The 23,437-nt window shown below is 41.4% G+C and overlaps 1 protein-coding gene across 1 annotated transcript in view; it reads right to left on the bottom strand.

Annotated features, from left to right (window-relative positions):
• Positions 1-527: 527 nt before the first annotated feature.
• The window catches only part of LOC140208310 (CCN family member 2-like), a 28,981-nt gene continuing 6,071 nt past the window's right edge, over positions 528-23,437 (bottom strand). Inside the window, exons 3-5 of the mRNA XM_072276902.1 lie at positions 14,857-15,105; positions 4,375-4,589; positions 528-2,434 (exon numbers count right to left, since the gene is read on the bottom strand). Coding sequence (XP_072133003.1) covers positions 2,198-2,434; positions 4,375-4,589; positions 14,857-15,105 — 701 coding nt within the window. The 3' untranslated portion in view covers positions 528-2,197. The remainder of the gene's footprint in view (positions 2,435-4,374; positions 4,590-14,856; positions 15,106-23,437) is intronic.

The raw sequence follows: 23,437 nt of genomic DNA, 5'->3' as shown, positions 1-23,437 counted from the left end.
ATGGAAGAGGAAACACTTAACATTTTCAGATCCAGATACCTCCATCAGAACCATCAGAAATGTTGACTGTTTCCTTTTCCATGGATGGAGCCTGATATACTAGGTTCTTCCAGCATTTTACATTATTGATATATTCCTCGCTGGTGCTCTGAGCTGAGAGCCTAGTCCCTCAAAAAGTAGGCCTCAGTTGATATTAAGCTGAGCTGAGTCCAAGCAATGGATGTTGGGAGAAAGGCATCAAGTGGGAGATTCATTGACTCTTTCCAGTACATTTTCTGCCATAGTGACTCAAAGATATGTTTTTAGTGATTGTGCAGCAAGATTCTCGAAGGCTTTTTGTGTGTAACTCTCTATTATCCTTAGATTAAGGTGAAAATCAAGGCCACTTCTGCAAAGCTGTGTGAAAATATGTGAAAACATAAATACCCTCTTTTTAAAAATATGAACACAATGGGAAATTCGTACTTGCTTTTTGATGAAAATGCAGATAGAAATGACAGCAAAGAGATTTTGTTTACAGGGTTAATTATTCTCTCACTCCTCATAACATGCATCATTAAAAATAATGACAAATAATGAAAAAATATAATTACTACATAAACAAAGTGCATGGAAATGTGTACTGATAAACAGAAATTTACATATAATACATTATTCAAGCAAAAGGCTTTAGAATATACATTTTGAGTAGTAATATGTGCAATATTACTTTTAACTTTAAAAATACTTTATTGCTCTTGTTTGCATCAAAAGGAATAGCCAAACCTTTGACAATGCTGCAGCTATTGTTTCCTCTTTATATTGTGGCACATCCCACTGTGGAGAGTCACATTCAGCTGGAGCTGAGCACTGCTCCGTACCTCGTGCAATCTAGTCTTGTCAGCAGAGGGAGCTCACAGTTTGACAAATACATTTTAAGAGATGTTCATTGTTAACCCAAGTGCCTAACTGTGATTGTTAACACCCACACCTCACTGAAAAAAATTTAAATGCACAACAAGCAGCATCTGTGGAGAGGGAACTTTGGGTTGGTGATGTTTCATTGGGCCTAAAATGATACCTGCTTCTTTCAAGAATCCATGGGTGCAGCCTGGTCTGCTACTTCCTGCATTTTCTGGGATTTTCATTGATTTCTGATTTCCTGCTTTGGTGTATTTTGCCTTTGAACTCATGCTTGGCAGCTGATTCATGCAGCACTGTGTTATTATGAACCACGCAAGTTAACTCCGGTGAGAAATCGAATGGAATATTCATTAATTAGCTGGAGTTACAGTATGCAGTCTAAGATTTTCCTTCTGAGTCTGCCCAGCACCTCACTTTGAAATACATATGTGCAGGCCTCCTTAAGCATCTCCCAGCCTGTGAAGCCCAGAAATGGAAACCCAATCCCAGGAGGCACTGTTTAAATATTATACATACCTGGCTCCCCTTGGACAGAATTACTCCCTCCCAGTTCCTCAACAGCAGCTACCTTCATCCCACCCTCCAGTTTGTGATAATTACATCAAGATCTCAGACTTACTCTCCCCCATGAGCCCCTCATCTGCCAGCAGAAACCAAACCCAACACTCCCCCACCCATTCACACTTGACTTCCAATATACCCTTAGTAACCAAAGGCTCTTTGGCTACAAACATCCTCAACTTCACAACTAAACAGCTCATCCCATCAAATCCTTTAGCTAATAATTGGCCCTAGTTTCCCTACTGATCTGCAAATGTCCACCTCCCTCCACAGTGATACTGAGCCCCCCTGTGTGCTACTGAATTTCCTAGAGGCAGATCTCAAAGATACCACAGCCAAAGAGCTTCGAGGCACAATGCTCCAGGTATCTTACTTGTAACCGAACAGCAGAGCGAAATGTAACCTCAGATTCTAGTAACAAGGGCTTTAGATGAATTCTGCAAAGCAATTAATTATTGACATGCAGTAACTTAAATTGTTCACCAACCTTCTTTGTTAGGACGATGTGTTTTTTTCAGCATTGGAAACTTAATATTAAAATGGTTGAACTGTGCATTAAACAGGAATAGTTCAAGGACAAGTGTTCCCATTTGAATTGTTTGGAAACAGATGTCATACTTACGTCTTCAATATACAGTAGTAACTTTGTTTTTTACACTGTACAACGTCGTTTGGAAATAAACTGCTGTTATTGCTGCCATGTGTTAGAGGATTCCAATTATTTGTAAGCCTATCAGCAGTTATAATGACAAGCACAGGTGATTATGAACATCATCTGCCGTTTCTCAATCCTGCCGTGCTTACACTTGAACTCTATGCTTTCTGTTCTGGTTCTGTATGGAGTGCAGCAGCGGCTATCAGAGCACGACCCACAGTAGACAGGCCTGTAGCTCCTAACACTGATGCAGTTGTTGTATTCGAAGTGAACTGGCTGGAGTGCCCTGGTTGTTGGCTGGCAAATATTCATTCCCTGAAAAAAAAGGGACAAGTTATGTATGATGTTGTCAGAACACAGCAACTAACTGCAGTTATTCAATTTGAAAATAGACATCTTGTGTTTTTTTAGTTCACTGTGATATTTTCCTGTCTCTCAAATTCAAAACTTTTACTGTAATTGAATTTATCTGAGACTGATTGTAACAGTCAAATATATGTTCACCTTCAGAAATGATTAGGATGTCAACACCACCTTTGTCATAAAGGGGTACGGTGATAGACAATAGAGAGTTGACAAAAACAATCCTCTTACAATGGCACATTTTGCATAAATTTTCTGTAGGTTTATGCACTGGAAGCTGTGGTGTTGAGAAATACCTAACAGTATGACAGTCACTACAGGGACTTTGGTCTGGGTAAACTGCACAAGCACCTGTTCGTCTCCTTAACAAGTGGGCTGAAGAAATCTTGCTGAGATGTATTACCTAGAAATTCTCCATTTTCCTTTTTTTTATGTTGCACAACATTTTGCTACGCAAGTGAAAGTGCAATCAGGACAAGGTGGAAGCCACTATCCATATTCTGTGACATTGATCAGTAAATATCGTTCAATGGATGTTATTTATATGAGAACCTGCTGTGAATAATCAGCCTTTAAGTGGCACACAGCCCAAAAACTAAACGGGCTCTTAACCAGGGGTTTATGCCTGCAACTGTGTTGCAGGGCCTCACTCTATCTATCTTTCTGCCTTAAAGCCTGAGGTGTCTTCTCTTCCTAGTAGATTCTTTTTTCCTTCTCATGTTCTCATAGCTCCATCAAACCCTTCCCATCAGCCTTTCCAATCATTTTCTTGGATCTCCCATAATCTGTTCCATTCCCCTATTTAACCTGTCTCCCCACCATCATCCACTCAGTCCTGCATCTCCCCGACTCCCTCTATGGTCACTCCCTATACCTCCTGGACCATCTCCTCACACCCTGACTTTCCTCAATTCCCCGTTGAGTATTATGCATAATTATCTTGCAATAACGGAGTATTGAACTATTTACAATGCCCATTGGAAAAGCAAGGAAACTCACAGGGCAGCTTCCTAAATTTTGCATTTGTGCATGGTCACTAAAAGCTACTATAGGATACATTCATTAAAAATGGCAAGCTCCTTTAGTTATACTCCACTGGACATTGCACTTGTGCTCTACAATAATCAATAAGGTCTTCACAAATGTGCCAATGCTAACTTTATTTAATATTCAAAGAAATCCTCTCCTAGTAGATTATTATTTAGAGTCTGAATTCTTTTTTTATATGGCAATCCTTCATCTTTCTATTGTTATCCCTTTCAGGTCAACAGTTAATCTTCCAATGCACGTGTTCATGGACTACTACGCAATAACTGAAATAATTTCAACCATCAATCTAGAGTTTTAGAGTCATAGAAAAGTAGAGCTCAGAAACAGGCTCTTGGGCCCATCTAGTCCATGCCAAAACAATTTAAGCTGCCTACTCCCATCAGCCTGCACCGAGACCATAGCCCTCCATACCCCTGCCATCGATGTACCTATCCAAACTGTGCTTAAAAGTTCAAATTGAGCTTGCTTGCACCACTCGTGCTGGCAGCTCATTCCACACTCTCATGACCCTCTGAATGAAGAAGTTTCCTGTCATGTTCCCCTTAAACTTTTCACCTTTCACCATTAACCCGTGATCTCTGGTTGTAGTCCCACCCAGCCTTAGTGGAGAAAGCCTGCTTGTATTTACCCAATCTTTCCCCCTTATAATTTTGTATACCTCTATCAAATCTCCTCTCAGTCTTCTACCTTCAAAGAAATAAAGCCCTCCAGACCTGAGAACATCCCTGTAAAATTTTCTTTCTACTCTTTCAATTTTATTTACCTTACAAAATCTTATATTCTGTTCAACAGCCTCACTTGTGACTAGATTATTGATTAATAAACAACCTACAATTACTCACCATGTGAACTTGATTTACATAATTCCTTTGGCACGGCTTCACTATACAAAGTCGGCTTTGTGTTTCCAAAATACATTGAGGATTTTTGTTTGAAATTCGGGTGGAGACACCTATCCCACAAGTTCTCGAGCAGGCAGACCATTCACTGCTATGTTCAAGGCATTTGAAAGACGCACTGGAAGGATACCTTCCGTAGAATACATCTGACCTGAATGCTGAAGATGAAGTAAACAAAAAGCTTAGCTGTTTGTAAAGTCAGTCACAATTGAATAAACCAACAATTCAAAGATATACTTAGCCAGTCAAAGAAAGTTATGTTGGCTAGAAAAGCTACATTCTACAAATCAGTGAGCAGGAATGAGGCCTGGCAGTGGAAATAGACAAAACAAAAATCTTTGTTCTTGCCATGTGGTTGCAGGAATGGAGGTGACCATTTAGTGATTCTATCGTTGCAGCTGCCATTTTGTGAACTATTTGGTGAATTCTTGCCTGCGGGATAACTTAGGCTACATCCACACTAGACCGGTTAATTTTGAAAACGCCAGTTTCGCGTAAAAACAATAGGCGTCCACACCAGGCGTTTTTCAAAATACCTCCGTCCACATTAGAACGGATATTTGGGCGTATCTCCTCCTGCTGGGCAGGACACACAGAAAACAAGCAAGGAGGAAATGGTATACTTGGTGCGCGTTTGTCCAGTTACAGACTAGAAAAATTTAAAAGGAAATTGCCAAACGAAAGACTTGGTGCGCGTTTATCCAGAAACAATTCCTACAGCCATAGTCTCTTTACCGATAAAAGGGACGACAGCTACAACTAAATGCAATAAGGCTTGTTACTGGGCAAAGGTGAAGTTCGTTGTTAAATTTGTTTGCCTTTACTTTTGCCATGTCTTTGTGTACTATTTTGCTGTATTTAACATGTGCTAAAAAACAAGTTACTGGGCAAAAGTGACCATTGCATCTATTGAATGTTTGTACAAGCAATACATTCGGTGGTCAGTGACTAGTGGTGTGCCTCAGGGAACTGTACTGGGTCCAGTGTTATTTGTCATACACATTAATGATCTGGATGATGGAGTGGTAAATTGGATGAGTAAGTATGCAAATGATACTAAGATAGGTGGAGTTGTGGATAATGAAGTAGGTTTTCAAAGCTTGCAGAGAGATTTAGGCTGGTTAGAAGAGTGGGCTGAAAGATGGCAAATGGAGTTTAATGCTGATAAATGTGAGGTGTTACATTTTGGTAGGACTAATCAAAATAGGACATACATGGTAAATGGTAGGGCATTGAAGAAGCGAAAAGTACGTAAAATCAAAGTGAAAAGTACCAAATACTGGTCTTAAGGTGTTATACTTAAATGCACGCAGCATAAGGAATAAGATGGATGATCTTGTCGTACAGCTACAGATTAGCAGGTATGATATTGTGGCCATCACAGAGACTTGGCTAAAGGATGCATGTCTCTGGGAGCTGAACGTCCAAGGATACACGGTGTATTGGAAGGATAGGAAGGTAGGCAGAGGGGGAGGCGTGGCCTTATTGGTAAGAAATGATATTAAATCATTAGGAAGAGGTGATATAGGATTGGAAGGTGCAGAATCTTTATGGGTTGAGCTAAGAAATAGCAGGGGTAAAAGGACCCTGATGGCAGTTATTTATAGGCCTCCAAACAGCTGCAAGGATGTGGACTACAAATTACAACAGGAAATAGAAAAGGCTTGTCAGAAGGGCAGTGTTATGATAATTGTGGGGGATTTTAACATGCGAGTGGATTGGGAAAATCAGGTCGGCACTGGATCTCGAGAGAGAGAATTTGTAGAATGTCTGCGAGATGGCTTTTTAGAACAGCTTGTTGTTAAGCCCACTAGGGGGTCGGCTGTACTGGATTGGGTATTGTGTAATGAACCGGAGGTGATTAGAGACATTGAGGTGAAGGAACCCTTAGGAGACAGTGATCATAACATGATTGAGTTCACTGTGAAATTTGAAAAAGAGAAGCCGAAATCTGATGTGTCGGTATTTCAGTGGAGTAAAGGAAATTACAGTGGCATGAGAGACGAACTGGCCAAAGTTGACTGGAAAGGGACACTGCCGGGAAAGACGGCAGAGCAGCAGTGGCTGGAGTTTATGTGAGAAGTGAGGAAGGTGCAAGACAGGTATATTCCAAAAAAGAAGAAATTTTCGAATGGGAAAAGGATGCAACCGTGGTTGACAAGAGAAGCCAAAGCCAAAATTAAAGCAAAGGAGAGGGCATACAAGGAAGCAAAAATTAGTGGGAAGGCAGAAGATTGGGAAGTTTTTAAAACCTTACAAAAGGAAACCAAGAAGGTCATTAAGAGGGAAAAGATTAACTATGAAAGGAAGCTAGCAATTAATATCAAAGAGGATACTAAAAGCTTTTTCAAGTATATAAAGAGTAAAAGACAGGTGAGAGTAGATATAGGACCAATAGAAAATGATGCTGGAGAAATTGTAATGGGAGATAAGGAGATGGCAGAGGAACTGAATGAATATTTTGCATCAGTATTCACTGAGGAAGACATCAGCAGTATACAGGACACTCAAGGGTGGCAGGGAAGAGAAGTGTGCGTAGTCACAATTACGACAGAGAAAGTACTCAGGAAGCTGAATAGTCTAAAGGTAGATAAATCTCCTGAACCAGATGGAATGCACCCACGTGTTCTGAAGGAAGTAGCTGTGGAGATTGCGGAGGCATTAGTGATGATCTTTCAAAAGTCGATAGATTCTGGCATGGTTCTGGAGGACTGGAAGATTGCAAATGTCACTCCACTATTTAAAAAGGGGGCGAGGAAGCAAAAAGGAAATTATAGACCTGTTAGCTTGACATTGGTGGTTGGGAAGTTGTTGGAGTCGATTGTCAAGGATGAGGTTACAGAGTACCTGGAGGCATATGACAAGATAGGCAGAACTCAGCATGGATTCCTTAAAGGAAAATCCTGCCTGACAAACCTATTATAATTTTTTGAGGAAATTTCCAGTAGGCTAGACAAGGGAGATGTAGTGGATGTTGTATATTTGGATTTCCAGAAGGCCTTTGACAAGGTGCCACACATGAGGCTACTTAACAAGATAAGAGCCCATGGAATTACGGGAAAGTTACAAAAGTGGATAGAGCGTTGGCTGATTGGCAGGAAACAGAGAGTGGGAATAAAGGGATCCTATTCTGGTTGGCTGCCGGTTACCAGTGGTGTTCCACAGGGGTCTGTGCTGGAGCCACTTCTTTTTACTTTGTACACCAAAGATTTGGATTATGGAATAGATAGCTTTGTGGCTAAGTTTGCTGACGATACGAAGGTAGGTGGAGGGGCCGGTAGTGCTGAGGAAACGGAGAGTCTGCAGAGAGACTTGGATAGATTGGAAGAATGGGCAGATAAGTGGCAAATGAAGTACAATGTTGGAAAGTGTATGGTTATGCACTTTGACAGAAGAAATAAACGGGCAGACTATTATGTAAATGGGGAAAGAATTCAAAGTTCTGAGATGCAACGGGACTTGGGAGTCCCCGTATAGGATACCCTTAAGGTTAACCTCCAGGTTGAGTCGGTAGTGAAGAAGGCGAATGCAATGTTGGCATTCATTTCTAGAGGAATAGAGTATAGGAGCAGAGATGTGATGTTGAGGCTCTATAAGGCGCTGGTGAGACCTCACTTGGAGTACTGTGGGCAGTTTTGGGCTCCTTATTTAAGAAAGGATGTGCTGATGTTGGAGAGGGTACAGAGAAGGTTCACTAGAATGATTCTGGGAACGAGAGGGTTAACATATGAGGAATGTTTGTCCGCTCTTGGACTGTATTCCTTGGAGTTTAGAAGAATGAGGGGAGACCTCATAGAAACATTTCGAATGTTGAAAGGCATGGACAGAGTGGATGTGGCAAAGTTGTTTCCCATGATGGGGGAGTCTAGTACGAGAGGGCATGACTTAAGGATTGAAGGGCGCCCATTCAGAACAGAAATGCAAAGAAATTTTTTTAGTCAGAGAGTGGTGAATCTATGGAATTTATTGCCACGGGCAGCAGTGGAGGCCAAGTCATTAGGTGTATTTAAGGCAGAGATTGATAGGTATCTGAGTAGCCAGGGCATCAAAGGTTATGGTGAGAAGACAGGGGAGTGGGACTAAATGGGAGAATGGATCAGCTCATGACAAAATGGCGGAGCAGACTCGATGGGCCGAATGGCCGACTTCTGCTCCTTTGTCTTATGGAAGAATGCAGTAGAACAGAGGGATCTAGGAATAATGGTGCATAGTTCCCTGAAGGTGGAATCTCATGTGGATAGGCTGGTGAAGAAAGCTTTTGGTATGTTGGCCTTTATAAATCAGAGCATTGAGTATAGGAGTGGAGATGTAATGTTGAAATTGTACAAGGCATTGGTGAAGCCAAATTTGGAGTATTGCGTACAGTTTTGGTCACCGAATTATAGGAAAGATGTCAACAAAATAGAGAGAGTACAGAGAAGATTTACTAGAATGTTACCTGGGTTTCATCACTTAAGTTACAGAGAAACGAAGAAGGTTGAGGGGGGACTTGATAGAGGTACTTAAAATTATGAGGGGGATATATAGAGTTGATGTGGATAGGCTTTTTCCATTGAGAGTGGGGGAGATTCAAACAAGAGGACCTGAGTTGAGAGTTAAAGGGCAAAAGTTTAGGGGTAACAAGAGGGGGAACTTCTTTACTCAGAGAGTGGTAGCTGTGTGGAACGAGCTTCCAGCAGAAGTGGTTGAGGCAGGTTCGATGTTGTCGTTTAAAATTAGGTTGGACAACTATATGAACAGGAAAGGAATGGAGGGTTATGGGCTGAGTGCAGGTTGGTGGGACTAGGTGAGAGTAAAAGTTCAGCATGGACTAGAAGAGCCGAGATGGCCTGTTTCCATGCTGTAATTGTTATGTGGTTATATGGTTATATTAATAAAGCACCTTGTTAAATGTATAAAACATGTCTGCATCAGTGCTATCTTGTATTTCCATACAATATTACATTAGGCTGTTACACATCTATTGTCAGATACTGTTGTGGTGTTGGAGGTTGCGTTCAAGAAAACAATGAAATGCCGCGCTGCCGCCACCATTTGTTCCAGTAGGTCATGACAGCAGTTTTAAAAATAGCCGGTTACCCCGTACACACAATGCCAAATATGAGGCGTTTTCAGATTTATTCACTCTGGAGAGTGTTTCTGAAAAGCTCTGTTTTCGGGGGAGGAAAATCCCATTTCAATGTGGACGGACGATCAAAACGAAGAGAAAAAGCTTTGGTTACGGATTTATCCGGTCTAGTGTGGACGTAGCCTCAGGGAAATTTAACATGGACACAAGGAGTTTCTGTTAATGACCTTTTAAACCTGACACTATTTTAGATAAATTGTTGTTTATTATGCAAAATAACAGGCTTGTAGAACAAACAACCTGTGATCTGGACATCTGGGCATCTGGGCCCAGTGTTTGGCTGACGTAGTTGTCCTGATTTGAACTATTCCAAGTTGGACAGAACAAAAGAAGTCATTTTGGGCACAAGGCTGAAGGGAGAGCCATAAAGCAATACTGCTTATAGCTTTGGCCCACATCCAATGAGAAGCTGACACAGGTCAGTCAGATGATCTTATGCCAATGAAATTGAAACATCATAGATTGATCTGGTAAGGAAAATAATAAGAATGGAGGGTTTCAAGAGCATAGGCAGCAGAACTCTGTGAAGAGCAGCCATCGCAGAAGTGGATGGCCCTATGCTGGAAACATGGAGATTACATTGGGATCAAGAAGACTGAGTGTGATGTAAACTCCTTTTCCTGGGTATTACCTTTTCTCTTCTTTGACTGTTCCTGGAAGGGCAGGGCAACCTAATGGATGTGCATGATGGTTGTGTAAATCCATGTGTTTGTGAACAGAGCCCATAAAAGTACTTGTCAGCAAATACAGATTCTCTCTGTGTCTAAATGATCATTATTATTAATAACTATAATGATCATTAATTTATTAATGATAATTAATAACTAATGATCATTTTTAAAAATCACTATAATCCTTATGTTATAAATAATTATATCTTTAAACTAAGTACTTTTACCAACAATTATTATTGCTGAAGGTGACAGTTGGTGAATTCATTTAGAAGCTTTTTACATAGAACTCCAAAAAATTTCTATAATTTTTATTACAATAACAGCTTCCTTAGCCTAGTCCAATTCATGTGAATGAGTGTCAGATCTGGAGTTAAACCAATAGATATGTTTACAGGTGATTTTGAAGGATGAGCTTTATTTTGTATTCCATTTCTGGGCTGTCAAAATGATGGGAGTATTGACAGGCAGCCAGCTGATGAGGAAGAAAGCTTTTGTTCAGACTTCCAATGCTTAAAGGGGGAATGAATCTTTTGAGAAAGGTGGGCAATCACATGAAAACATGTTGTCTGTTGACCTTAATTGATTTACTGATTGACTGGTACCCAGTATTGTCAGTTCTAATCTTCACTTCTGTGATTTATCCAACATACTGCATCCCTCAAACTGTTACTCCACCTGCCTGTCATCTCGGCATATTTCAGGCGAGAGGCTTTCAGAGCCAATGTAAGGAAGCTGAGGCAGTGTGAAAATAGACCAAAGAACAGCACGAGAGACACGCAGGAAGGAAAACGTGGCTGAGGTGACAACCACCAGCATCTCTACTCTACAGACAAAGCTGCAGAGCAGAAGAGTCTAAGTGGCCAGCTATGAAGGCAAAGGTGAAATGCAGATCTCCGTTTTGATGACAGTTTCTGTGCATGCACCTACCCATACATACAACTCGATGTTCTCTGCCCTTTTCTCTCCAGCAGATGACAGTACCTTACAAACAGCTGCAGAGTTCTGAAATCAAGTCCTTTCACTCATGCTTTTTGCATCCACCCTTTCTTTCTGGAGTCACTCCTCATTGCTGTCTTTTCCCAGGATAGATAGAAGAGCAAAGTAAGAAACAAAAATAAGGCATTCTTCAACTGAAGAAAGTTTATAAAGGGCCAGATCTGAGGTGGGAAGGAGAGGTGGGATTATGGTGCAGGGAGGTTTATCTGTATCCCAAGCCTGGAGGGAGAGAAAATCAGCTCCATTTTGGATCAAAGCAATGCTGGAGTTATTGATGAAAATAACTTTGGCACAATCCAAAAACTGGTACCTACTCATTTACTATAAACACCTCTTTTCTCCCACAATCCTGACTGATGAGCACCACCTAACACTGATTAATATCAGTATCTTTGTTAACTGTATGGCCCATTATAATTCTTTATCCTTCTCCCCTTCTCTATGTACTTTTTTTCCACACAACAGGGACAGGTTAAGATTTGGAGGAAGTACCCCTCCTGGAGAAGTGATGTACAAGAAATTGAGATACGACCTTTATAAAGCTATCAGGGATGCCAAGAAACAATACTAGTCCAAAATCAAGTCCCAGACCAGCCATCAGTTGTGACGGGGCTTACATGCTATAACAGGCTATAAAACAGTCAGGCAGCATCACCAACAAACCTGTATCTCTTTCGAATGAGCTGAATGCATTCTATGCACGTTTTGAACAGAAAGAGATTGTAATGCCATCACCATTCCCAACCACCTTCAGCACATCTGAGCCCACAGTCACCATTGCAGATATGAGATCAGTCTTCCAGACCGTGAAGCTGCAGAAGGTATTTGGCCTGGATGGTGTCCCTGGCCGTGTCATTTGATTTTGTGCACATTAGCTGGTGGGGGTATTTGCAGACATTTTTAACCTCCCCTTATTTCAATCTGAGGTTCCCACCTGTTTTAAGAGGACCATTTTCATCCTGCTATCTAAAGGAAATATGGTAACATGCCTTAATGACAACTGCCCAGTGACTCTAACATCTGTCATCATGAATTATTGAGAGGTTTTGAGAGGCTAGTCATGGCCTTCCAACTTCCCAAACAATCTTGATCCACTGCAATTCTCCTACCACCGAAATATGTTCACAGTGGATGCCATCTCCCTAGCCTTGCACTCATCTCTGGGGCATCTGGACAGTAAAGACAACTAACAACAGGAATTCTGCAGATGCTGGAAATTCAAGTAACACACATCAAAGTTGCTGGTGAACGCAGCAGGCAACTACTGCGTTCACCAGCAACTAAAGACAACTAGTGCTCTACTTGCCGTGCACTCCTGACTGCATGCTGCCACTCCATCTACAAGTTTGCAGGTGATAGCATCAACTGATAGTCAATAGCAATGGTTCAGAGTACAGGAAGGAGATAGAGGCATGGAGTTATAACAACCTTTCTCTCAGTGTGAGCAAATCAGAAGACTACAGGAAGTGGAAGGTGTGCACGTTCTTGGTTACATCAACGGTACTGAGGTCGAGAGCGTTGAAAGCTTCAAATTCCGAGGACTGATCATCACTAATAGATATGGTCCAACCACATAGACACCGTGGGCAGCAAAGTGAGCCAGCACTTCTTTTTCCTCAGGGGGCTAAAGAAATTTGGTATGTCACCTTTGATCCTCACCAGTTTTTATTAATGCACCATAGAAATGATCTTGTCTGTATGCATCATGGCTGTCAGTATGGCAGCTGCTCTACCCGTGACCACAAGAAACTGCAGGTAGTTGTGAGCACAGCTCAGCACATCTCAGAAATTGGCCTCCCCTACATAGATTCTGTTTATATTTCTCATAGCCATAGTATGCAGGTATAATAAAAAACCTCACCCACTCTAGACATTTTCTCTTTTATCCCCTCCCATTGGGCAGAAGATACCAAAGCCTGAAAGCGTGCACCACCAGACTCAACGGCAGGTTCTATCCCACTGTTATAAGACTATTGAACAGTCTCTTAGCATGATAAGATGGACTCTTGACTTCACAATTTCTCTGTTATGGGCTGAAAATACCAGATCCCAGCTTTATTACAGTATTCCAAAATGCAGGCAGCGTAATGAAGAAGATTCCCTGGTAGATGCTAGGGATTGTTGATAGTATTGGACAACCTGCTGAAGAGCTCTCATGGACTGAGAATGTGTTCCATTCCAGTGTGTAGGAAGTTCAGGATGGTAGCACCAGCAGTCTTCCACTTACCAGAGAGTATGTGGTCATCTTTAAAAAAAATCAAGAGATTTGACCTGGATATAGTGACAGATTTGGAAACCATAACTGAACTGCACAAGACCTGTGCCTTACTGGATCTGGACTTAAGAGCGTCCAACTTCTTCAAAATGCTAATTTAATAACATTGTGATGAACTGGTAAAGAGATACAGATTCCATAAAGAATTGGTTTTGCTTTTTTGATCTGATTCCTTTAGAAGTACCATCACTTATTTCTCTGTTCTTGATGAATTCTGATGAAGGGTTTTGGTCCAAAACATCGGCTCTTTATTCCTCTCCATAGACGTTCCCTGACCTGCTGAGTTCCTCCAGCATTGTGCATGTGTTGCTCTGGGTTTCCAGCATCTCTTGTGTTTGTCCATTTCCCTTTATTTTCTGCATCAGTTCACTGCATCTTCAGATTTCTCAGTCTCCTCACCTCAACCCCACCAAGCACTCTGCTTCTCAGTGCATTATGCCCTCCATGCTTGTAATTGTTTAGATTCCATGGTGTTCCCCTCTCACCTTCTACCTCATCCAATAAGGCTTTCCACTTGTCAGAACCTCTCCCAATGCCTTCTTTACCTCCATTGGAATGTTTACCAGATCATTCCTTTTTGAAATGCTTCTCAATGCTAAAAATATTAAAAACATTGCAGTGTATGGAAGGATTATCTATGAAATAAGCTACTTCATCAAGGATTAAGCTATTTCCTCTTTCATAGGCTTTCCAACCATGTTGATTTAGGAAGCAGTGATCATTCTCATCATTTTCCATTTACAGTCAGAGAGACATAGAGCACTACAGCACAGAAACAGGCTCTTTGGCTCATCCAGTCTATGCCAGCCTATTCTTCCACCTAGTTCCATCTACCTGCACGCAGACTATCTGCACAGCTTTCCATACTACTCTCATCCATGTACCTTTCCAAACTTCTCTTAGATGTTACAATTGGACACACATCTACCATTCCCACTGGCAAATCATTCCACACTCACAACACCCTGACTGAAGAAATTCCTGTCAGATTTCCCTTAAACATTTTTCCATTCACCCTAAATCAATGACCTGCACTTCGAGTCTCATCCAGCCTAAGGGAAAAAGCCTGCGTGCATTCATCCTATACCCCATTTCTGCACCACATATTAGAGACCTGTGAAGAATTTTCTTTCATTTCAGACTAAATGTTCATTTTTTCAAATAACAGATTGAACTGATAAAGTATGCTTTAAAACATTAGACAGAAAGAGAGAGAGAGTAGCTTAGAAGATTACAAGCATGGCGGTATTGTTTATTACATCTGTCAATCACTAACACCATTTTTTACTGCTCTGACAATGCACGACAAACCAAACAAAAATATTACCTTTAAATGAAGTGAGTGTACATACCTGCCAAAGAGTCACCAAGGATACCACTGTCTTGGTTCTCACATATCCATCGAGGACAACATTCTCCTGGGACCTCAATGCGTTTGGGATAAGGACAATCTGGACTGGGTAGGCGGATATCTTCACTACAGCGTGGAATGCAACCAATTCCTCCATCTGAGCACCAACAGTGATATTTACAGCTGGGCTGGAATACATCACCATCCTTATAGAGCACCCCATTGAATTCACATGTTCCATCTTCAAGTGCTAGACACAATTTGAAAATGTTCATCATTCATCTATCTGATCTTCATTTTACTACATCATATTACAAGATAGCATAAAACCTATATAAATTCATTAGTATATATTGTAACAGATTTCTGGATCAACCCCATGAGAATGGAAGAGACCTAACTTTCCCTCACATGTCAGTGAACATCCAATGAATAATAAACTCACAGAATTTCCAAATGTTCCAGTGGCAAACCTTTGAACTTTGAGGAAGATACAATACTGAGCATCTACCAGTGTGGAAGGACGACAGCTCTCAGATATTTGCATTTAAGTGTCTGACATGTGCATTCAGTCCCATTTACTTTTTAATACCAATTAGCAGTTTTACTCTTGCTGCTGCTACTTCAAACCTGAGCTAGTACAATTTAACTCTTAATATTCTTCCATGAGACGATGGCCTGATTTTATGATGAGGAAATCAGCGTTCATAGTTATTACGCAGAAAGCTTCACAATAGTTTGCATCTGTATATGGCACTGTGAACTATAATTAGTAGCCACAGCTCAAACTGTTCTGACAATCAATGGCTATTTCAGAATAAACAGACCAATGAAGAGATGGTCAAATGTGAAAAAGAAGATTAAGTGTTATAGTTACTATTCCGTGGATTTGCTAAGTATGCCCGCAGGAAAAAGAGTCTTGAGGTGGTCTGTGATGACATAAAATTTACTTCGAACTTTGAAGTGTCACAGAATGCACAGTGGTTTCCAGTTAATTGGGACAATTGGGACCAGTACTATTTGGCCCAATGAAGCGGCTGCTCTAATTAGCCAAAGTTTCATGGAAATAGTTACATATATAAAAATGACAAACTGCCATTTAACTGAGTAACAATTTCTGTATTTAAATGACATACAGAACAAATTAGAACATTACCAATACCTCTATACTACTATAAAACTATGTATTAGTTCCTAATAGTTATCAATGGAGAATTTTATCTGCCGTTTTCTTTTAATTGACTGCAAATAAATAAAATCAGTGATGACACCTGGTGCAGATAGTGAATTGTCTTCCTATAATGCTTCAGATGATTGCATCCTCCAAATCTTCATTTTCATTGTAACATTCAAGATGATGATCGACACCTTCAAATTCTTCATAATTCCTAATTGTTGAAGTACTGAAATCATTTCATTTTCACTCATGGCCGCTTCTGGCATCTCCAAGCCTGAATGCTTGAAATTGCAGTGAGTAGAACAGTTTGGAGTTATCTTACTGCTTTTTTCTTGCCAGTTATCAGTGGGAAAAAAATCACCGCTTTTTGAACACCAACACATGCACCTGACCCAAGTTAAAAACCGTTCGGCAACAAGTTCTAAGGCAAGCAAGGCTCCCACCCCCATGTTAACTGCGTTTTATAGGAGCGCCATTGAGAGCATCCTGTCAAGTTACATCTTCATCTGGTATGGGAGCAGTCGCGCGTTGGATTAGAAGACCCTATAAAGGACTGTGAGAACAGCTGAGAGGATCATAGGGATCTCCCTACCATCCATTAGGGATATTTATCAGGAGTGCTGCAAATGCTGAGCCCTTAGTATTGTTAAGGCTCCCACTCATCCGTCCAGCATTCTCTTTGACTTTCTACCATCAGGGAGGAGACTATGATGCATAAAAACAAGAACAGTCTCTTCCCCCAGGCCATTCAGCTTCTGAACTTCCGGCTGCATCATATTTGAAATGTTATTGGTTAATCTGTTCAGTGCCTTACAATATTTAACATTAATGTTAATGTTAATTTTACTTTAGTTTGTTATTTATGTGTGATTCATCTGTAGACTTTCTTACCTCCATAAAGTTATCATGTGTTATGTGTGCTACTGTGCTTTACACCCTGGTTCAAAGAAATGTTGTCTCATTTTTATATACATTATATGGTTATATATGTTATATACATGTATGTAGTTAAACTTCACTTGGCACTTGACTTGACAGCAGTCAATTAAGTGTCATATTGTTTCAAATAAACAGAGGGAACCCTGGCTATTTTCTCAATTTAGTTTTTGTTCTTTAAGAGTAGTCCCAAATAAACAGCTGCCCCAATTGACTGGAATTCACTGCATTTAGCTGTTGAACTTATCATGTCTAAACAATTGACTTTGTTTGAAAGTTATGGGCTGTGGGTATGAGACAGAGCAATGCTAACAGTGAGATTGTGATCAAAATCCTGACTAATGGAGCGATTACAGGTCGAGGCATGAAGAGGGTGTTGTGGATTGCATTTCTATCTTCATCAACTTTGTAAATTTTCTACTAATTGTAGTCTTGTCTTTATGTATGGACAGACTGAGGAAAAGAATAAACTTTGATGTTACACAACAATATTAACGTTAATGATATTTATATATTTTGGATTTTGCTAAACATCTAAAATATGCACATGAATAGATCTCTGGATATTATGGGAATCAGAGAAAATTGGGACCGTGAAAGAAAATGGTGTTGAGGTAGATGACCAGTTATGATCTTGATGAATACTCTCCAGTGCCAGCACAGCCTCCGATGATCCTGCGATTTCAGTCTCTGAGGCCGATATGTGAGCAGGCTTCTGGACGTTGAACCCCTCGCAAAGCATCCGTCCCAGGTGGGGTACCAGGCCGAGTATTAAAGACCCGTGCTGATCAATTGGTGGAGTGTTTACTGAGATCTTTAACCTCTTGCTTTGGCAGTCTGAGGTACCCGCCTGCTCCAACCAGGCTTCACTTCTACTGGTCCCTAAGAAGAATGTGATAAACTGCCTCAGTGACTATCATCCAGTAGCACTTACATCCAGAGTGATGAAGTGTTTTGAGAGTTAGGTGATGAAACATATCAACTCCTGCTTGAGAAGAGACTTGGATCCACTCCAATTTGGCTACTCGGGCAACAGATCCACAGCAGATGCTATTTCATTGGCTCTTCACTCAACCTTGCAACATCTGGACAGCAAAGATGCATACATCAGGATGTTCCTTATTGACTACAGCTCAGCATTCAATACTATCATCCCCTCAAAACCAATAAATAAGCTCCAAGTCGTTCACCTCAATATCTCCTTGCGCAATCGGATTATCAATTTCCTCATTTACAGACCCTAGTCAATTCAGATTGGCAACAACACCTCATCCACAATCTCCATCATTACAGGTGCATCACAAGGTTATGTGCTTAGCCCCTACTCTACCCACTTCACACTTATGACTGTGTGGCTAAACACAGCTCTAACACCATATTCAAAAGTTTGACGATGAAACCACTGTCATGGGCCAAATCAAAGGTGGTGACGAATCAGCATATAGGAGAGAGATGGAAAATCTGGCTGTGTTGCCATAACGATAACCTCTTATTCAATGTCAGCAAGATCAAGGAGCTAATTATTGACTTAAGGAGAAGGAAACCCAGAGACTTTGAGCAAGTCCACATCAGAGGATTACAGGGTGGAGAAGTTCAACAGCTTTAAATTTCTTAATGTTATTATTTGGGAGGACCTGTCGTGGGCCTACACATAAGTGCAATTACGATGAAAGCACGGCAGTGTCTCTGCTCCAGATTAACCACCGATATAAGGAGAAAAAAATGAAGAGTTCCCACTTGTTTTGCCTTCTTTGAAAATAGTCATAGGCTTGTGCTAGATTTTATAGCAATTGCTTCATTAAATATTATTTTAAATAAATAAAGATTAGTATAACAAATGTAAACAAAGACTTTTTAATTATTCACAATGGATTGGATCACAAAGTAGAGAGTGGGAGTAGTTCTGGTTACATCTAAACCATGAATATTTATAACCACGTAGAGAATGCCAGATGCAGCCAGCAGACTAAGAAGTATTCAAGGACAGGAGACGAACTCAAGAACCCTTCACCTATATTTTGTAATAGAATTGGTGGGAAAGTGTATTGTCATGTACTTTGGTAGAAGGACTAAAGATATGGACTATCTTCTAAAGGGATAGAAAATTCGGATATCAGAGTTGCAAAGAGAGCTCAGAGTACTCGTGCAGGATTCCCTAAAGGTTAACTTGCAGGTTGAATCAGTGGTAAAGAAGGGAAATGCAGTGTTACCATGCAGTTCAAGAGGACTAGAAAGGGTTAACATCTGAGGAGTGCTTGGTGGATCTGAAAGTTTAGAAAAATGAGGGGGATCTCAATGACGCCTATCAAATATTGAGGGCCCTAGAAAGTGGATGTGGAGAGGATGTTTTCTATAGTGGGTGAGTCTAGGGATCAGAGAGCAGAGCCTCGGAACAGAAGGATGTCCCTATAGAACAGAAATGAGGAGAAATTTCTTCAGCCAGAGGGTGATGACTGTGTGGAATTCATTGCCATCCATGGCTGTGGAGGACAAGTCATTGAGTATATTTAAAGCAAATTTTGATAGGCTTGATTAGTAAGGGCATCAAAGGTTACAGAGGGAAGCTGGAAGACTGAGGTTGAATCATAGTCATAGAACACTACAGCACAGAAACTGACCCTTCAGCCCATCTAGTCTGTGCCAACCCATTAATCTACCAGTCCCATCAATCTGCACCCAGACCATAGCTCTCCAAACCCCTCTCATCCATATACCTATCCAAGATTCTCGTCAATGTTGAAATTGACCCCACAGCCACCACTTACACAGGCAACACATTCCTCACTCTCACCACCTTCTGAGTGAAGAAGTTCCCCTTAAACATGTCACCTTTCATTCTTAACCCATGAATCCATGAACTCTAGCTGCAGTCTTACACAACCTCTGCTTGCATTTATCCTATCTGTACCACTCATAATTTTGTATACCTCTATCAAATCTCCCCTCAATCTTCTACTTTCTAGGGAATAAAGTCCTAACGTATTTAACCTTTCCCTCAAACTCAGGTCATCAAGTCCCGACAACATCCATGTAATTTTGTCTGCACTCTTTCAATCTTATTTACACCTTTCCTGTAAGTAGGTGGTCAAAATACTCCACACAATACTCCAAATTAGGCACACCAATGCCTTATACAATTTCACCATAACATCCTAATTCCTGTACTCAACACATCGATCTATGAAGGTCAATATGTAAAAACATTTCTTTATGACCCTAACTACCTGAGTCACCACTTTCAAGGAATTATCAATCTGTATTCCCAAATCTCTCTGTTCTACCATATTCCTCAGTACCTTACCACTCACCGTGTAAGACCTATCCTTGTTGGATCTCATGAAGTGCAACACCTCACACTTGTCTGCATTAAGTTCCATCTGCCATCTTTCAGCCCATTTTTCCAGCTGGTCCAGATCCTGCTGCAAGCTTTGATAGTCTTACTCTGCCCCCTCCCCCAGCTGCCTACCACCTCCCTCATGGTCCCGCCTCCTTCTACTACCCATTGTGTTTTCCCCTATTCCTTCTTCACCTTTCCTGCCTATCACCTTCCTGCCTCCCTTCACCCACCCCTTTATCTTTCCCCTTACTGGTTTTTCACATGGAACCTACCAGCCTTCTCCTTCCCACCCTCCCCCCACCTTCTTTATAGGGCCTTTGCCCCTTCCCTCTACAGTCCTGACGAAAGGTTCCGGCCCGAAACGTCGACTCATCGTTTCCATGGATGCTGCCCGACCTGAGTTCCTCCAGCGTGTTGTGAGTGTTGATAGTCTTCCTCATTATCCACTATACCCCAGTCTTGGTGTCATCTGCAAATTTGTTGATCCACTTTATCACATTCCCATCTAGATCATTGATATAGATCTAGCACCAATCCCTGTGGCACACCACTAGTCACAGGCCTCCAGTCAGAGAGACAACCATCTGCAACCACTCTTGGGCTTCTTTCACAAAGCCAATTTACTACCTCATTGTGAAAGCCAAGTGAATGAAACTTCTTGACCAACCTCCTATGTGGGATATTGTCAAAGGCCCTACTAAAGTCCATGTAGACAACCTTCACTGCTTTGCTTTCATCAACTTTCTTGGTAACTTCCTTGAAAAATTCTATAAGATTGGTTAGACATAACTTACCATGCACAAAGCCATGTTGACTATCTCTAAGAAGTCCCAGCCAATCCAAATACATATGTATCCGGTCCCTTAAAATACCTTCCAATAAGTTTCCTACTGCTGGTGTCAGGTTCACAAGCCTATAATTTCCTGACTTATTCTTATAGCCTTTCTTAAACAATGGAACAACATTAGCGATACTCCAATCCTCCAATGCCTCACCTGTGCCTATGGATGTTTTAAATATCTCTGGTAGGGCCCCTGCAATTTCTGCACTAGCCTCCCACAAGGTCTGAGGGAACACCTTGTCAGGCCCTGGGATTTATCCACCCTAATTTGCCTCAGGACAGCAAACACCTCCTCATATGTAATCTGTATAGGGTACATGATCTCGCTGCTGCATTGCCTCACATCTATAGACACTGCGTCCATCTCCTGAGTAAATACAGATGCAAAATAATCAACTTGAGATTTTCATTTCTTTGGGCTCCATGCATAGATTACCACTCTGATCTTCCAGAGAACCTATTTTCTCCCTTGCTATCCTTTTGCTCTTAATATATCTGTAGAAGCCCTTAGGATTCTTCTTCACCTTGACTGCTAGAGCAACCTCTCCAGTCTGTCTTGAATGAGCACTACCGTGACATTTTCCCTGACTAGTTATGTCACCCCTCCCCCCTTTAATCCCTCCCGCTCTATCACATAAAATAATGGAACCCTGGAATATTGAGCTACCAGTCCTGTTCATTCTGCAAACACATCTCAGTAATGGCTTCAATGTCATAATTCCACATGCTGATCCACGTCCTAAGCTCATCTGCCTTTCCTATAATACTTCTTGCATTGAAATATACGCAGCTCACGACATTAGTCCCACCAGGCGCAACTGATTCCTGACATTGTATGTATGCTTAACAACATTTTTCTCCACAACCACTCCACTATCTGTTCTGGTGTTCCGGTTCCCATCCCCCTCCAACGCTTGTGGTTACTTTCAACATTGACTCTTCCGGGCTGCAATCACTTGAGAAGGAGAACAAGGCAGCCATGATGGAATGGTGAAGCAGTCTCAGTAAGATGAAAGTCCCAGTTCTGCTCCTATGTCTTATGGTTATGGATAAATACACACAGTCTTTTTACCAGTGGGGGGCAGATGAGAGGGGAGAGATTTAATTGGGGCATGAGGGGCAACATCTTCACAAAGAGAGTAGAGTGCTTATGGACTGAGCTGCCAGAAATAGTTGAGGCAGGTATGACAACAACATTTTAAAGACATTTGGGACAATAGTGTGGATTGGATAGGTTTAGAGGGATATAAGCCAAATGGGGTGATCTTAGCTAAGCATCTTTGCTGCTTTTATTTGGTCAGTAAATGACTCTATTAGAGTTCTAAAATTGAGAAAACAGATGTGTCTTAAGTCACAGGATGGGAACAAGGAAGGTGGGAGGCATTGCTGACGGAGAGAAAAATGGAATGTCTGAGGTAGGGTGTACCGAGGTTATCAGTTACAAGGGGTGATTGATAGGTTCGTGGCCTAAGGTAGAAGGAGATGAGTTATTAACTTTGAACTTTCTGCATTATCACTCTCGTGCATGTAACGAGAGTGTCTTGGACATCAAGGTGGTGCACAGCAGGGGTGATTGATAAGTTCGTGGCCTAAGGTAGAAGGAGATGAGTTATACAGCTCTTGTTACATGCACATGCAGTTCAACTCTTTGAGTGAAAATGCAGAAAGTTTGAAGTTAATAACTCATCTCCTTCTACATTAGGCCACAAACTTATCAATCACCCCTTCTGTGGACCACTTTCTGGAGGTCCAAGATCCGTATGCTCCACGACCACTGGAGTGTGTAAATGCAGGAAAAATAAATGTGCTAGGTTTTCTAAAATTAACTCCTTCTACCTTAAGCCACGAACTTATCAATCTCCCCTCGTATGTTAAAATGGAAGAGAAAATACACTAATGTGCAGACAGTATCAGCTCCAGTGACCCAGGCTCAATCCTGACCTGCAGCATTGCCTGTGTGGAGTTCACCCATTCTTTCTGTGAACACGTGGGTTTCCTCCGGGTGTTCCACTTTCCCCTCACATCCCACAGATTTGCAGATTGGTAGGTTCATTGGCTGCTGTGAATTACCCCTAGATGAGTGGTAGAATCTCAGGGAATTGATGGAAGTTTGCGTAGAATAAAATTCGTGTACGATTAGTGTAAGTATTGGGTGCTGGGGTGGAGATACGTTGCTACCAAAAGAGGCGTAAGGCACTCTTTCCCTCCGCTATCCTGCAGGTCCGCCTTGGGCAAGGTGTAGCACCTGCTTGGCCCCCGACCAGGGTCACATGAAGTTATGGATGCAGGTG

This window comes from Mobula birostris, chromosome 2 (genome assembly GCF_030028105.1).
Source record: "Mobula birostris isolate sMobBir1 chromosome 2, sMobBir1.hap1, whole genome shotgun sequence".
Taxonomy (NCBI): Eukaryota; Metazoa; Chordata; class Chondrichthyes; order Myliobatiformes; family Myliobatidae; genus Mobula; species Mobula birostris.
Note: the sequence above shows the minus strand (reverse complement) of the source record. Positions and strands in the feature narration are given on the sequence as shown.